General features: G+C 29.2%; 1 protein-coding gene across 1 annotated transcript in view; it reads right to left on the minus strand.

Annotated features, from left to right (window-relative positions):
• Positions 1-909: 909 nt before the first annotated feature.
• Positions 910-18,289, minus strand: part of LOC129966386 (sex-determining region Y protein-like) — a 30,499-nt gene continuing 13,119 nt past the window's right edge. Inside the window, exon 3 of the mRNA XM_056080808.1 lies at positions 910-1,308. Within this exon, the coding sequence (XP_055936783.1) occupies positions 910-1,308 (399 nt within the window). The remainder of the gene's footprint in view (positions 1,309-18,289) is intronic.

The following is an 18,289-nucleotide window of genomic DNA, read 5'->3' on the forward strand; positions in this document are numbered from 1 at the left end:
CGAATTGCAAGAAACATTGTTTTCAACCGATTTTAAGATTTATTTTTTATCTTCTGCCATTTCGCATTCATAAAATTCCTTTTATTTTACTTTCGATATTTAAATTCTGAAGAACAGAAAAGATGTATTTTCAAGGAAAGTTTCTGTAAAAATATTAATAAAATAGATTAAATAAATGTAGCTATTAAATTCAAGTAATATCTATGCAAGATAAAAATGTAAGTATTATTTCAAAGAGTTAAGTTTTATATTCAAGTGAAATACCAATACGATTACACGTTTCTAATCTTCTTAAGAACAGAAGGTAAAATGACTTGAAGATTATTGTGCAGGTACGTACTTAAATTTTATTCTTACTTTTACAGACGATTCTTTAAGCATACATTCGTTCCATTCACTCAGGTAGAAAATGACTGTAGGAATTTCCTCTTATTCATTATTAACGATTTTTAAACAAAGAGACTCGAAGAGACTTCGGTTCTTCTTTAAAACTTAAACTTTTGGATTTTCGAAGGAAAGCATTAAATCCTTTAAGGTTTCTTCAAATTACTGATTTAGAACTGTATAGATTACCGTTCTCTTTCACTGGAATCTTTTCTTTGACTTTCTAAAGAACTTCAGTTTTTCTAGTGCATATTTCATGCTATTTCTCAATTTATTTCTGAAAATTGATCCATCGTTCTCATTTTGTTGAAATAAAACTTCTGTATTTTCATGCTCTTTGAAAAATTAAGGCAATTGACTTACTGGAAGTAGAGTAAAGTAACTCTACTTCCAAAACTTCCGAAAAAATTACTAAATATTTATTGATACAAATAAACAATTTCCATACTCAGTTCATAAAATTCTATATTCATGCACTTATTTTTAAAACTTTTTTTATTATTTCTGAAGACAGAATTTTGGTATCTATTTTACTCTCATATGGTCGTGTGTAGTAGATTTCTCATACTCGCTCGTATGGTCGTGTGTAGTAGATTTCTCATACTCGCTCGTATGGTCGTGTGTAGTAGATTTCTCATACTCGCTCGTATGGTCGTGTGTAGTAGATTTCTCATACTCGCTCGTATGATCGTGTGTAGTAGATTTCTCATACTCGCTCGTATGATCGTGTGTAGTAGATTTCTCATACTCGCTCGTATGATCGTGTGTAGTAGATTTCTCATACTCGCTCGTATGATCGTGTGTAGTAGATTTCTCATACTCGCTCGTATGATCGTGTGTAGTAGATTTCTCATACTCGCTCGTATGGTCGTGTGTAGTAGATTTCTCATACTCGCTCGTATGGTCGTGTGTAGTAGATTTCGCCTACTCGCTCGTATGGTCGTGTGTAGGAGATTTCGCCTACTCGCTCGTATGGTCGTGTGTAGTAGATTTCGCCTACTCGCTCGTATGGTCGTGTGTAGGAGATTTCGCCTACTCGCTCGTATGGTCGTGTGTAGTAGATTTCGCATACTCGCTCGTATGGTCGTGTGTAGTAGATTTTTGAACTCTTGAATGATTATATATTTTTGATGTCGACGCCTTTTTTATTTTTTACATTTTCCAAACTTTATAATCGCTATCGATTTAATTGGATTTTGATTTCATATTAGTGGCTCACTAGTAATGTTTTCAAGGGGGGAAAATGATTTTAAGTTCAATACTGTTTGTTACAATGCATTTTAAATTGAAGATTTAAAAATATTTCAATAAAAATTTGTACTTTTTTTGCTCAGTAATAAAAGTATAATTTAAAGGCTACTTTCTCCAAATTTCTTATTTGTAGAAAATAATTATTGTAGAATTCGTAATTGGCATTAGGAATTGCTATATCTCTGTGTTATTTCATTAAAATTTTGTTTCCTGATGTTTTTCTATTAAAGAGAACAACAACCTATTGAAACAGGAAAACCAGAGTCAAAAAAAAACAAAAAACATTTAAACATCCTTCAGAACATCTTCTCTAAACTTTCTTGCATATTTCCTAATAAAGTTATTAACATTTGTCCCCGCATAAACTTTTGATGGTTTACGAACTTGATTACTTGGTTTTAGGAATCGTCATGAGTGCTCAGATTTTTATTTACAAGTATGAAAGTTGTGTGCTTTATAATACATTGAATAAACCCAATAAGTAGGCATTAAGGGAATGCTATCGATGAACAGTGATAATGAAATAATGGTTATTGGCGTAAATCTAGTTTCCGACTTCTGGCTTTTTTTGTGTGTGCTTAATGGTTGACATGCGGTCAATATAAATATGTGATTAATAAAATCTATTATGTATTATTGGATCTTTTGACCAATTGAAACTAAAATATTCCATAGAACTACAATTGTAGCCGCAAGATAATAAACCGAATTTTATTCATTTAAGCACTGAGTTTCTAAATTATCTCGTTTATGTGCATGCAATGGTACAGACTTATAGAGGACAATGCCGTGAAAGATTTGGTTCTAAATTTGATAAATATCTACTTTTTTTATTCTAATTAATTTTATCTATCTAGTTTTTTTTTGTGTCGTAGATATTTTGTATTTGGATAGACGGACAAGTAGACTTTTTCCTCCAAAATTTGATAGAATTCTTCAAGTTGGTGTTTCGACTCAATTTCACCCGTGTAAATCAAACCATCTTCGAGCTATCATATTCACAAGAAAATAAACAAAAATTTGGAAATTTGGCCAAATAGTGACTTTTTTTTGACAGTTGCAATATTTTCTTTTCATATGTGATAAAGCAAAAATAATAACCACCAGTGTCCATTTTCTACATAGACATTGCAGGCGATCATTTCGTGTTTTGAATCTTAAGGGGATCTCAATCTATTCGCTGTACAATGTAGTGCCAGGTCTATGACAAATTTTCTACACTGCAGTCATGTTCAGAAATTTTGCCACTGGTTTTTCTCATAAACCAGCGGGAGTGGTGTGACCGAAATGTTTTGCATGTTTTCTAACATAGTTGACCTTGGGCAGAAACTTCACTACACACATTTTTTATTTTTATTTTTAGTCCCAGAATTGAGAGTTGTTTATTATCCTATATTTGCATGTCAACTGCGTGTTATTGGTGAACAATAGTTAAAAATAATTTCTCTTTGGCGTGAATCTATCATGCGATCTTCGGCATTTTTTTCGATTAATAGCTGGCAGGCGATTATTACACAGTTATCAGGAAATAGAAAAAGGGCAACTAAAATGTGTATTCAAATCGATGGAAATTAAAATTTAGCATTGAATTGAAATTGTGACTATAAAATCGCATATCAAATTTCATTTATTTAAATTATTGGGTTTGCATGCGTGCGAACTCATTTATAAATTTGCTTTAAAATTTGATGGCAATCTAAACTTTAGATACCAAAACTGTGTCAAAATTTTTATCAGTGAAATTCATTAGATTTAGTAGTTAACGTGTTTACTTGTGTTTGGATAACCAGAGAGATAGAGAATTTTACACCAAAATTGTATATTTTTATTAAATTTTAAACGAAATTCATTCAGTGGAAATCTAACTCTGATCATACAGGGCCGCGGTGGCCTGGTGGCAAGGTCTCTGCTCGTGAACCGTAGGGTTTCAGGTTCGAGACCCACCGAAGAACCGTCGTGTAAAGGGGTCTGTTGCACGTTCAATCCGTAGACCAAACGTCCTCCCTCTGGAGTGGTGTGGAGGGGGAGGCCAGTTCAGGTGTCGTCCTCGTCGTCTGGCCGCGGTTCAAACTTACGAGGTCCGTTCCAAAATAACCCTAGTGTTGCTTTACAACGGGACGTTAATATAACTAAACTAAACAAACTGATCATACACTCATTCTTAAGTATACTAACATGAATGACAAAATAGTCAGAATTTTTCTCCCGTGCAAATGCATCACTGGCAATTTGGAATGACGGTCCTGATGAATGAATGAATTACAACAGAAGCAATTTAATAATTGTTTTTTCATTTTATAATGCTTTTGAATCGGTTGAATATATTAGAATGTTTCCATCCTCTTTCTCTGATCATACACCCAATCATACGCATACTATCGCGCACGACAAAGTAGTCTGTATCAGGGTAATCCCTGCGAAAGTATCAGAGTAATCTGAGTGATGGTCCTCGTGCTAATATGGAGTTGGAGCCAAGTTTGAATTCTAATGGCATTTACCGGCCAAGGTACAGCACTTCTTAAAGGAGTGATGTTTCATCATGGAAGAGGAATTAACTTGTTACACCAGGCCCCCTTAACCCTTTCATTATTGACCCGACGTAACCGGGCAAATTCTTTACTGGAGGACTGGTTTCTGTTTCAAACGAGATGTACAGGATGTGTAAAAGGGAGTATGCCCTCTCTTCACATCTGCACTCCTCGTTTGAAACGGAAATTGGACCACAAGTAAATAATTTGCGAAAGGTTGGGCCAGATCAGTAGTGAAAGGGTCATCGCCCAACAAGAAGGCGATAGTGACGCCCATGAAGAAGGCGATAATCAATTTCCTTAATACCGGAAATTTCTTATCTGAGGAGGACTTCCTTTCGGAGGAGGAACACACGACAAAAATGAATTCAAGAACTTTTTCCGATTCATAATTTATCATAAAATGGGCCTAATATAGGTGTCACAAGGAACAGCAAACGATTTGATTTCAGAATTTTTTTCAGTGCAATTTAATTTTCTATTTTTAAATTTTTTGATAATTCAAATTAGTTTATTTGTTCAAAACTCAATTATAATAAAATTGAAAAAAAAAATGATTCTTCTTTATTTTGAAGAAACTTAGAAATTTTGCTTTAAAGACGGGTTTTAAATTTTGTCATCAATTTCAAAAATTTGCATCAACCATGCGTGAAATGTTCACCCATTTTTGTGCCATTTCTTTTGTGTTCCTGTTTCATCTCTAACTATAACTATATTTAAGGGATTGCGAGTTTCACTTTCTATAAACTTATTTTAGCCGAAATATTCTATACCGATTCTGTGACGCTATCCAGGCTAGATACTTTCGCCTCCAGTCTCTTAAATACGTGACATATCAATATTCTTAGGTGATCCTGCATTCTTAAATAATACACTTTGTTCGCACATAGCAAGTCCAAAAATACTCTACAAACTTCCTACGATGATATTGTATGTATGATATTATATAAACTATAAAACAACAATGTAAAAATATTTAACTATCTTTGAACTAATAGCTTCAGTTATCAAAGGTCTGTCAAAAGTTTCATTAAAATTAATAAAATGGTCGGCAAAATTTCTTATTAGGCACGAATTTTGAGTCACTGGTACACAAAGATGTATTATCCACAGTTAAAGACTTCTTGTTCAAAGCTACTTGTAGTTATAATTTCAAAACTTTAAAAAAAGAGGGAAGGGGAGACATATTCAGTGATATATAATAACAATAATAACAGTCAAAGATTGTCACCAGAAGAGAATGCCTTACCATGTATTAGATAGACAAATATAAAAGGAAATACATTAAAAAAACGGTTTAATTTTTTCCGTTATAAAAACATTAGCAAATTCAAGAATGAAATTGATACGTTATTAATAACATTTTGATAATTCATATTTATTAGTAAACTGTTATTACTAAACGCTAATGCTGAAAAAAAGGTGAATTAGAAGTGAGAAAAACAATCAGTTTGGTTGATATTTAACCATAAACTAATCTTTTAAAATATCAGAATATAAAATATTTAATGAAATTTCAAGGTTGAATGGTCGATATCATTTTATTAACAAAAACAAACAAAAAATATGTATCGGGGCAGAAAAATTTTCCTTAAATATGTGAATAAATTCTATTCATTTTTATTTTGGAGCTACTCATTTTGCTTCTTAAAATTATTTTTCATTATTTGATAATTTTTCAACTCAGTTTTGTAAAAAGACTTGCGATCTAACTTTGATAATAGTTATTTAATATAAAGAAAAATAAAAGCACTTTGCTATTATTTTATGCAGACTATATTATTATTTCAATAAATTATGAGTGAAAAAATCTTGTGCATTATATTTAATGCAGACGGTATTATAATCTTAATAAACATCAAAAATTTTTTAAATCACAATGGCGGTAATAGATTATATTTTTAATCTCTTTATGAAGATAATGTTATTATTTCAATAAAATTTTAGTAAAATAAAAACAAGTGGCTTATATTTAATGCTTAGGATATTATAATTTTTTCCTCCTATATAATTAATATTGTATTACCTTTGCAGAAGATATAATTTCCTCTATCCTAATAAAGTGCACCTAATAGGAAAGTAATCTGTAAATTATAATGCATTAGGTTAATGCAAAAATTCTGGTTAAATTTTTTTAACAACTTACGGGTTAGTTAAGATATGTCAAGTTGAATTTGAAACAAATGCAACATATTTTGTAAAATTCCATAAAAAATGATTCCTAAATGATTTTTTATCGCATTCCTTTTTTGTCTGTCGAGTCTTATGAGATAGTTTAAAAGATGATAAAATAAGAAATTTGGAGATATTTTATACAATCTGGAAATTATCTTATGAAGAACTAAATGAATGTAAATGCTTCCATCTTATGACTGTTGATTTGATTTAGAATCTTTTACAGGACAACACTGTCCAATTGTATTGATTTAAATAAGAACCAAATTATTTCAAGAACCATTGTAATAACATGCCCAGAGAGTCAACACAATTAAAGCGGATGTCCTACGTGTGTTTGAACTTCTCGGGGTTCCAAAAGCAGTTAGCAAAAGGTCATGCGTTACCAATTAACCATTTCAAAGTCATGTCTTATTCTGGAATTGGTATTCAGGTTGTATACCGAATGTTAAAGGAGTTTGCTATCAGTTTCTAATGACTAGCTTATGTAGAGCTTAAAGGAAATCTAAATGCAGACACTAACTATCAAAGATTTTAAAATTTGTTAATCTATGTACAAGTTACTATCTTATAGTGATTCATTAATTGCCTAGGAAAGACCATGGTTTTCTTTATTTGCAATGTGAGAAATTAAATTTCGTATGCTATTTCCAAGAAGAAATATTGGAACATAACATTTTATAAAATATTTTTAAAATTCAGTATTAAATATTTTAAAAAATTCGAAAAAAAAGCTGAATTATAAAAAAATGATTTAGAGCTTTTTTTTATGGCACAAAGATTAAGTTTTAGATATTCTGACAGCAAATACTAACTAATGACGCTAATAGTAATAGAAAATGAAAACTTCACAAAACCAAATATTACAAAAGGAAAAATAAAAAGCTACATAAATTCAATAAAATACTGAACAGATTAATTTCTAAGGAAAAGTATTAATAAGTGAAACAAAATTTTGCCTAGAAAAAATAAAATAAAATAAAATATCTGAAACACTGCAAGGCTTACAAAGTCTTTACTTTTTTTATTCTAATTAAACTTCCCTAAATTAGAGAGCTGTGAAGGTTTAAAAAGATGGACAGTACATACAGGGGGTTCATTAATTATTGTCGGGGTTTCCGTACCTCATAACTTTCGAATAAAAAATATTACGCAAAATCGGATTACGTATTCGTAAATTACAACTCAAAGAATTTTATTAATGATATTAAAGTGTAAAACTTGCACAATTTACACTTTGTAGGCATTCAGCTGAAGGCGATTAGGTATTCGTAAAGTACAACTCAAAGAATTATGTATTCGTAAAGTACAACTCAAAGAATTATGAATACGTAAATTACAACTCAAAGAATTATGAATACGTAAATTACAACTCAAAGAATTATGAATACGTAAATTACAACTCAAAGAATTATGAATACGTAAAGTACAACTCAAAGAATCGACTTCAGCTGAATGCCTACAAAGTGCAAATTGTGCAAGCTTTACACTTTAATATCATTAATAAAATTCTTTGAGTTGTAATTTACGAATACGTAATCGGTTTTTGCGTAATATTTTTTATTCGAAAGTTATGAGGTATGGAAACCCCGACAATAATTAATAAACACCCTGTAGTTTAGATAATGCTCTAGATATACATTAAATGAAAAAAAAAATACAACTCGAAATTTCGAAACTTGCAAAATTGCAAATAAAATATCTTTATATAGAAAATAATCGATGGAGATTTAAATAATTCGGGATTGTCGTTTAAAAGAGAAATTTTAAATGCTTAAAAAATTATACGGGCTTTTTTTTTCTTTTGTTAAAAGGTGACTTTTACAGATTGAAATCTGTTCCATTCCTGGATAACGATACTCTGAAATGTTGAAAATTTTTGTGAACCTCAAAAATATCGAGGCTAGGCACTCGGTACAAAATATTTATGCTAAATATATAACTTTCTATCACAACTCGAGCTGTTCGATATTTGTCACTATAGAATTTTATGGAAAAGAAATGTTATCAGCTTTTCTTTCCGCGACAAAATACTATTTTAACTAACTTGATCTCACCTGATGTGACCTTATTTTTATGCTTCTTAAAGGTTCAAGTTTGTTATAAAAAACTTTGTATTTTTTAGATTATATTTATATTTGAGAATTTTGTTGTAATTTTCTTTTTATACAGTAAATGAGGAGTGCCTCATCTTAAAAACATGTGGTCAGATTTTTGTGTCATTTGGAATGACAGCCATATGAACTAATAGCTGCTTAGTATTTATAGTTAGAAAAAATTAATTTCAAAAGCCCTATTTGCACTTGCTGATATACCCACCATTGCTTCGGTGAAAAATATTTGCATGTTTTACTTTAGATATGACAGCAACAAAAAAAGTGCTCAATTATTCTGCAAGTGACTCTATCAATCGTTGGATTTTCATTTGGAGTCCTTAAAAATAATATTCTTAAACTTCAAAAAATCTATTTGTTAAAATGGTATTCTTAAATTACAAATTGAATATTTTTTACAAAGATTATTTCTATCATCAAATAGTTACGGCAAAATACAATGAAAAAAAAAGAATTATATCGATTTCTCTGTTATAGGTTTTAATATATAATTTAATATAAAAATAAAACCCCTGATTTAATAATGGGGAAGTTAATTTATCCTAGCTTAATTTCCTTGTTTGAAAAATTAAGAAATTCTTTTAAGAAAATAAATTATGAATTTTTTAAAAAAAATACAGCAAAATATTTGAAGGGGGGAATATTTTCAAAGAATATACTGATTTATTTTAGTGAGAATGTATGCATAGTATTATAAGTAAAAAAAATTATAGTCGTGAGAGCAAAGATTACTTAAAATATGCTCAAATATACTGAACTGATAAAAAAGTAATGAAAAAATTAAAAAGATCAATTCGCAATTTCGAAAAACTTTCAAATTTAACATGTTTCAATTTTTTTTAGCCGTATGTATTTAAGCTGAAATTCACATGCAATATAAATAAAATTTAACTAAATCATGTTGAATCAACACTATAAATTCAGTATTTCTCATATTCAGTATAGAATTTATAGCAAAACTATATCCGTAACCTGTAAAAGTCATTTTTATAATCCATTCAAATATTATTACAAATTTCATCGTATACTTGAACATTTACAAGATTTCCCAGCAAACATTAGCTTCTCGTGTTATTCCCAATGCTAATATTCTAAAATGAACACCTGGCTATAGATTCTAGTTTACATTGTCCAAAAGTAATGCATGCTATTCCCTGTTGCCAAATTTATAACACTTAAAAATCTTTCTCTATGTGTTTGAATGGCAATGAAGGAGAAATTGAAACTAAAGGTCATGGACACTGCATTAAATTAAAATTTTAAAAGACAGACTTCCAATTTTATGCACTCGGTAATTAAATTCTCAGTAGATTCATGAATATTTAATGACTATACCTATTTATTTCGCAAATTAAGTTTTGTTCATATGTATTCACTATTGTATCATTCGGGTAAGTCATTAAAAATTGACATTATTTTAGCGTAGAATAAAGATAAGGCTTATAAATTGGTTCTTTTTTATGGCACATTCTTTATAGTACTCTTTTCAAATATATTTTGTTTTTTCTAACGATTTCTAATACTAATTTTTTAAATATAAGAAATTAATTATTTACTGTTTTTATTGGCACATAATTTAATGTAATAAAATTTATTTACTTTTAAAGCAATCAGAAATAATTTAATCTTGAATTTTTTCCCTCCAATAATATAGAAATATTTATTTAATTTCTTGCCATCAATTATTTGATTGGAACGTTTGTTCTATAATTGTCAACGCCCAATTAAGATAAGAATTTCAAATCTTTTACTTCTTATTAACCTTTTTATAAAAAAGTATTTTTATTTTTGATTTAAAATAAAGTATTTTTGATACATATGAAAAAAAAAATTAACATTGAGAATGCATCTTATCTTAAATATAAATTATATTAATTGACAAATTAAATTCAAAATATATAATAAAAGGCAAAGATGCAATAGTAGCTTTTTTAAAGATAAATTAGCAATGAATTTTTGAATGTAGAGCATATATATATATATATAAAATCATGCATTTTGGTCAAATGTTACAGTCAATATTTAAAGCACAAACTTTTTCAAAATTTCAACCTTGTACTTTCTAAAGTTTTCCCAAAAGACAGAATATACACTGTCTCGAATAAGCATTGGATAATTTCAGTTGTAATAACATTCCGGTTTAAAGAAACACAAGGCATACTTTAGAACGGACCTCTTAATTTTGAATCTCGGTCACCTCTTAATTTGAGACGACACCTGAGCTGGCACTCTTCTCTCCAAACTTCTACATCATACTAATAGGAGGACGTTTGGCCGCAACTGAGTTAAGGTACGCCAGACCCGCTTATATGACGAATCTTCGATGGAATCGAGTCTGGATCTGAAACCCTTTGATTCCAAAACCGAGACCTTATCACCAGGGCATCGCAGCCCGATGAATAAGCATTGGATCTTTGGTGAAATAATTTCTCGAACCAGTGATCTTCCGATCACAAAGCCGAGTCGCTCCCTCTAAGACACCACAATCCTAAAGCGTTCCAAAGAAATCGGAACAAAAATATTTTTTGTCGTCATTAATTCATTTCCTGACAGAATATGATGGGAAAGACAGAGAAATGAGAGAAGAATTGAAACATATGATGTAAACATAATATTGAATAAATTAATAGTTTTTACCAGAAGTCTTCTTCCAAGTAGATAAGTCAAAAAGTTAAATGCTCTCTTCCGTAACAAAATTCGGTGAAAGGCTATTTTGATGAAATTTTGTGCACCACCTCAGATATATATCTGTATCGTGTGACACAGTATCTTTTATGTGGCAATTACAATTAGTCTGATCTGTCATATATTTGTCTAGGTAGTGGCAAGTGGAGTCCAAATTGAAAATGTGTGCAGTGTTTCGCTTTTTGTGGGCGAAAAGTGTAACTGCACCAAAATTTATCGGCAGTTATATATATATGAAATGTTACTATGGTAAAAATACAATATTACGAAAATTTAGCTCAAAGTGATACAACATATTTGAAAATGGATGCACAAATATTGACGACACTAAGGATTCAACATTCGGACGACGAAAGTGAAAGCTACAATCCTAGAATTTTATCGGACCTCAGACGTTATTTCTTTGTAGAAATTAGAGAAAAACTTATATGACGTCTGGACAAATGCTTAAATAATGAAGGTATTGTGTTAAGAGTAGATTTTGCTTGGAACTTAGAATACATATAAAGTTGCAAAATTTCGATCCGTTTCGTTTTCTTAAGCAATGCAACTAGCTTTTTGACTGACCTTCGTAATATAACGTTTTGATTGTTCTACTATTTAAAAATTTTATAACTAGAGAAACGAAAAACACTCATTAAAAAAAAGGACGGAAAACTAATTAACACTATAAAGAAGTTTGTATAGGAAGGATGTTAACCCCGCAGTTGACCATCACACTCGGATTTATAACGACTACATATTGATGACATTGTAAGACAGACTGAAGGAAAACAAGCATATATATATTTTTGTAAATTACGTGATATAAAATCCGTTGCACACACAATGCACCAGCCGAAGGAAGATACAGCAGAAGAATTACAAAGTTCTGGACAAGAAATTTGAAACTTTACTTCAATTTTTTTTTCGACATCTTACCTTAACATTCATCGACTGTAGACATATTCCCAAAATATTTGAAAAGCATTGCAATGCTATGCAATTTATTTAACAAGGTTATTTTTATATTATGATTATATGTAATAGTAAGTCAATACCATGATGTAATCTTTCAGCCATGATTTATCACTTTCTTGCTTATAATATATTGGATACTTATAGAGCCATTGTGTCTAGACACATATACTCCATTTGACATAGATATTAGCAGAGAAAGATAAGAAAATATAAGTGATGAACTGCGGTAAACGTTTTCTGAATATGCATTATTTATAATTTATTTCGAACCATATATAATAAAAATATTTAAAATGACTGAAGTTCTATATAGTTATGAGTGAAGTCTGTAATTTCTTTTATTTTCAATATTTCTTTTATTTTCAATTTCAACTAGATTTCGCCTTTTTATTTATTTGTAGTAAATAAATAAAAAGGCGAAATCTAGATTAATCTAGATGCATTTTTTTTATATATGGCGAATTTACTAGGGCGGCAGTCATTGTTTATTTCTTCTCAATTCTTAGACACACCCACACCATTTATTTGGACGGCGTCCTGAAACTCACTTTTTATACTGGAGTAGAACGTAGAAAATAAAGGATAAAAAAAGAAAAGAATTTTTTTTACGTTACTGACAGGGAAAAAAAGGCTTTTTTCGATAGAAGTATATAATATAGTTTTCAGCTGTCCTTTATATATTGTATTGCTATAAAAAGTTATGTTATAAATGTTTTTATTTCCGATATTCTAATTTAAATCTGGAATCGTTTCATATTTCTACGATTTGTTCGAGGTAATCTTTTTAAATAAGAGAATGAAATTGTCTTTGGCAAATAAATAAGCTCGTTTTTCACTGCAGTTCATTGACTAAGGATAAAATGATGCTGGGAAAATCAACTGGATATTAATACTAGATTTATTGAACTAGAAGCATAAATGTTTTAATCTAAAAATTTAATTTGTATTACTAACGTAAAATTTCGAAGAGTAGTAGATATTTTAGGATTAAAAAAAAAAGCATCTTGTGTAAGGGTGAAAACTATGTTGAATATTTTCGCTAACATTTTAGCTTAAATATGCTGCATTTCAATATGAAAGTAAAAATATAATACTTTTTTTATTGGTAAAATTTTGTGTCTTAATGTACAATTGAAACAATGAACGATAGTTTAAATTACATCAGCCTTTTATAATTTTCCGGAGAATTTCTTGAAATTTGATTCAAAATTTGCACATTTAAGCAAATTAAGATATTTTATATAACATTATCTTAATTAAAATATACAGGTTTGTCATATAGCTGAATTTATCCTCTATTAACCCTCCTGGCGGCGGCTTTCAGATTGCTATCCTTACCGAAAGCGGCACGCCGGAATAACAGGTTCAACCTTAAAACTGTCGCGGTTTGGTCAAAAGGATTGCTTTCCCCTTTTGCGGTCAGTTCAGCGCTGCAGGCGGGAAGTGATTAGCAAATTTCATGCTGTGAGTAGCAGGTGTTTCTTTTCGTAGTCTTTCGATTTCGAAGAGCAATTTTCTTTCAGTGCTTAGGAAGAGATTGACAATAACATCGATTGAAAATGCGAAAATGTGATTGGTTTTTTTAGAGGTTTTTCGATTATTTTATAAAACAATACATAAAATTTATGCTAGGTATAAGTTATTATCATGTTTATTTTGATACTAGTCTGGTTTTTATAAAATGAAAGTCCTCGTCTAATATTTTTTTCATTGCAATATGTTTCGCAAATTATTTTATTCCGTAGTACTGTGAAATTATTTCTCGACATTACCTGCAAGTGATTTAATTTTAAAAAAAAAACCCTTTCAGCGCATTGTTAATTTATTTTAATATTTTAAAATGCTTGTTTAAAACATTAATTGTGATAAGTAACACTACGTTATAACTTTGTTTCGTCAGTATTCAAAAAAAAATAATTGTGTAATTAGGGAATTTCATGCAATGTTTCACTTTCAAATATATCGATTTTCAGTATTTATCTGCATGATTAAAATTTTATAATTAAATATACTGTACAATATTTAATTGGCCAGTTATTCAGTAATGCTGAAATAACTGGTCGATGTGCCTTATGACTGTAACAAATAAAAATAATTGTCAAAATATTTCTTTGTAATATTCATGATACAAATTTGGCCTGGAAAAATGACTCAAATAAAACAGATTATTTAGACTCATAATTAACCATTTGCAACTGGAATTTTTTGAATACCTGCAAATAAAGTTCCTACAGAATATTAAGTACTGTTTTAAAATAAATTACAATTTTTGAAAAATCTCAGTTTTAAGTTTTTCGGGTTAGAATCAAAGCTGTTACTATTTTGCAATCGGATAACGACAAACCGTGGGGTAAACGAATCATTAAAAAGAAAAATCTGAATTTAAAAGCTTTGCAAATACAGTTGCATTGATCTTTTTTACTTATTACTTTTACATTATTTATTGCTTTTGGTGATCAGCACATGTATTACGTCGAGGTTACTAGCCAATATAAAAATTTTAATTAAATGTTTTCTTCAGCAAAACATCTTGAAATTTCAAATTTTGATAGTCATATAATTCATACTATTGCAGACTCATTGTACCATTCTATATTGCAGATTTTTTTTAATTTTCTGTCAGCTCCTTGATAGTAATTCCTTAATTTAAAACGGGAGTGAATAAACTTCAATTAATGCAAAACCTTTTTTGTTGAAACCAATCAGGCTTATTAGATTTCTAAATACAGGGAATAGAATCATTCAGCAATAAAGTTTTATGTATATACTGAATATTTCTTTTTAATTTTTGAAATGACTCGGATGATTTCTCATATCTCTTATTCAATAAAAATTTCCAAAAATTCCTTCTTATTCTGTAATAATTTTGAAAGTTATGATGGAATACACTTCAAAATCTCATTTTATTTTTAATTCATAATTTTTAAAAAATTTCAGAAAAAAAAAACATTTTACACATTTTTATTTTCTAAGATGCATATTCCACTAAGATATATATATAGAAGATCTAATAGACGCCACGCACAAAAATTCGTCTAAGTTAATAATAAAGATGGACAAGTGCGTGTGTGTCATTACTTGTCTGGTTGTATTGGTACTTTTCAGACCAGACAATTTGAAATAGAATTACCAAAATCTGCATCTACATACATTGGACAGTGGGAATCATTTCTTTAAAATTTTAATTAACCCTTTCAAGGGACAAGGGAAGTATGCTCATCACCAAATTCAACAATTTTTGAATAAAGTTATGTAAGTTGGCATAAATTCTTACGAATTTTTCAGTAAGGTTTCAATTGTAGGTTAGAGGTTTCAATTGTTTATCTCAAATAAAATGAAGTGTCTTGATTTATTTCTTAGTTATTAATTGGAAAAAATTAATTAATAAATCAGATTAAACTGATCTAATAAGTTGAATGAATTACTTTTCTTAGGCCAATTTTAATTTTAAAAACATTTTACTCCAACATGACTAGGAAAAAAAGGCCCTTTAAAGGGTTAATAAAAATTATTAAAATTTTAAAGTTCATTCGAAAATATCACGGTAGAAAAATAATTTGTACATTAATTGTGAATTCAAATTTTTTCCCCCACTTTTAATTAAATTAAAAATATTTTAGCATATTTTAAAAATATATTTTATTTTTGAATTGAAACTAAACGTTTTCATTGTTATCCTTATATTTCATTCCGGCTTTTTACCCATTGATGATGATTTAGTTAAAAGGTTAAAAAGATCTAAGCTAAAAGCAAAGGGGTAAAAATTTCTTTACTGAAATACAAATAAACCATGTGGCTGAAGAGAATGCTCCATAATTAGCATCTCAATAAATAAGACACTAAAAGTTCAAGATTTTAATTTTACCTCAAAGAATGCTTTTTCTTGGTGATACATTCAAATGTATAAATGACACATTGTATAAATTATATTAGAATAATTTCGTATTTTATCGCTGATAAATGTTAAAATTTTAAATAATTTTTAATTAACAGAAGTTTTAATTAAAATTTTGAAAATTTCCTCTCGAGGTGAACGTTAACAGTTTTCTAATTATTTAATGGCGAAGTGCGTTCGCTCTAAGCCAAACAGTTTGATCTGGAGATCGCCAATACGAACATTCATATTCATTATAATTAGAGATATTCGCTACTTTAATAGAAATATTCGCAAGCGACCTTCATGTCTGACACCCTTGTTCAAACTAGTTCTGTTTTTAAAAAATGAAAATGTGAGGCTAAAGGTTATTAAGAATAAAGAATTTCAAATTACATGGAAGTGGGAGTTTCCGAATTTTTTTTACTCTCGTGATCAAAAATAAAATAAAACAAAGATCATATCCCGTCTTGTTTGTTAAAAATCACATCCAGTGAACTCGAACTGACCAAACAGGAGAAGAAAATAGTCTAAATGCCAGTTGTACGCATTAAAAAATTTTTCAATGCTAACATATGAGATAAAATTAGATCAAGGAGTTAAAATAATGGCAACAAATTAAAATTATTTATTCTCACATTTAACTCACACATTCACTCACTTTCAAGTGGATTAAAATTCGTGGATTAAATTACTCAGCATTAAAAGTAAAAATGTCAATATAAACCACTTTCATGTAAACAGAATCGTGCGATGTATATATAAGATTGTACAGTGAAACAAGATTAATATTTCGATACAAAAAATAGAACCTTTAAAAACTGCGCTTATATTAACTTTGAAAATATTATTAAAAACCAGAGGAAAAATATAAAAACAATGAAACATATCTCTACAATGCTTACATTTTTTTTCGAATTCGTCAAAGAGTGTGAAATTCTATAAGGTTTAAAGAATGAAACAAATATTCAATTTTCATATATAGTTTATTACGTTATAAAAATAAGTATTTAATGTAACGAATACTAATCATTCCGAAAAATCGCGCTTTAATATATTGGTTCTATATATCTCCCCGTTTTGAAATACACTTATTAATGAACACTAAAAAAAATAATTCATTAAAAGTTAAAAAGTTTCGTTCGTTAAGTAAATTCTGTAAATAAGTTTAGTGTCTTATTTTCAAAAATAAGTTGCATAAGCAATGTCAATTCTAAAATCCTTAAATGAAAGCACGCTATAAAAAAGAAACTTGTCAAATTTTAATTATATATTTTTTATTTATTTTTTACATTAACTATTTTCTTATGCTAGAAAGCTTTAAAATCTTATGTTTCAAATTATTAATAATAATACGTTTATGTATGTATTTATTCCAGGTATATATTTTCATACTTTCAATTTTATTCTCGTTATTTAAATTTCATTTTGGATACGTAATTATTATCAAAATCTCAATAGTAACGCCTCAGAACGCAAGCGAGATTTTAAAATGCTTAAAAGGGCGCGAGCAGGAAGACATCAATCATATCGTCCACTGATAACGATTCACTTTTCCTTATCTCACATTCCCTTCTCATTATCTCACAGCTTGAGATTGGGGGTAGGGAAAAACTGGAACCCGTAAAAATACGGGCAGTGACAGTTTTAAGGGAGTTTTTGTTTCCGTCTATAGACGGGTCCGCCGTTTTGAAGGGAGAAAAGATTCCGTCTTTTTCCGGGGTTGCCGCTTGGAGGGTTAATCATTTATATGCCGACGGTACTTAATCGTGCTAATATATTCATACTATGACTATTTTTTAAAGGTATTCAAAAACAATCCTCGCGAACAGCCTATCTCTGATAGTAAATAATAGACAACAGCTAAAGATAAGAATTTTTAATTAAGATATGATAAATTTATAAAGTCTTTTCCTCTTCCCTGAGCTCATCTTGCACTTATGAACTGTTGCTAAAGTAAAATTAAAAATTTGATAGTGAGATATTTCGGTAAATACATAGTTAACGTGAAAATCTGCAAGGCACTTGAATTGTATAATCAATAATTAAAATGACACCTGATTCAAATAGTCATTTGTTGGATTTTTTTTTCATACCACAGGTTACTTTGGAAACATCCATATCTTTGATAATTTTTATGAAACCTTCAACTAGTCACAAATTGATAGCTATTTTTTTATGGTAGATTAGGAAATCTACTGTAAGAAATCTGATAAATTTTAAATATAGACAAATGAAGATTTCGAATGAAATTCATTTTTTCAGCTATCACTTTTTTACATAAAGAATAGAGAAGATATTGCGGTTAATTTTTATTT

This window comes from Argiope bruennichi, chromosome 4, assembly GCF_947563725.1.
Source record: "Argiope bruennichi chromosome 4, qqArgBrue1.1, whole genome shotgun sequence".
Lineage (NCBI taxonomy): Eukaryota > Metazoa > Arthropoda > Arachnida > Araneae > Araneidae > Argiope > Argiope bruennichi.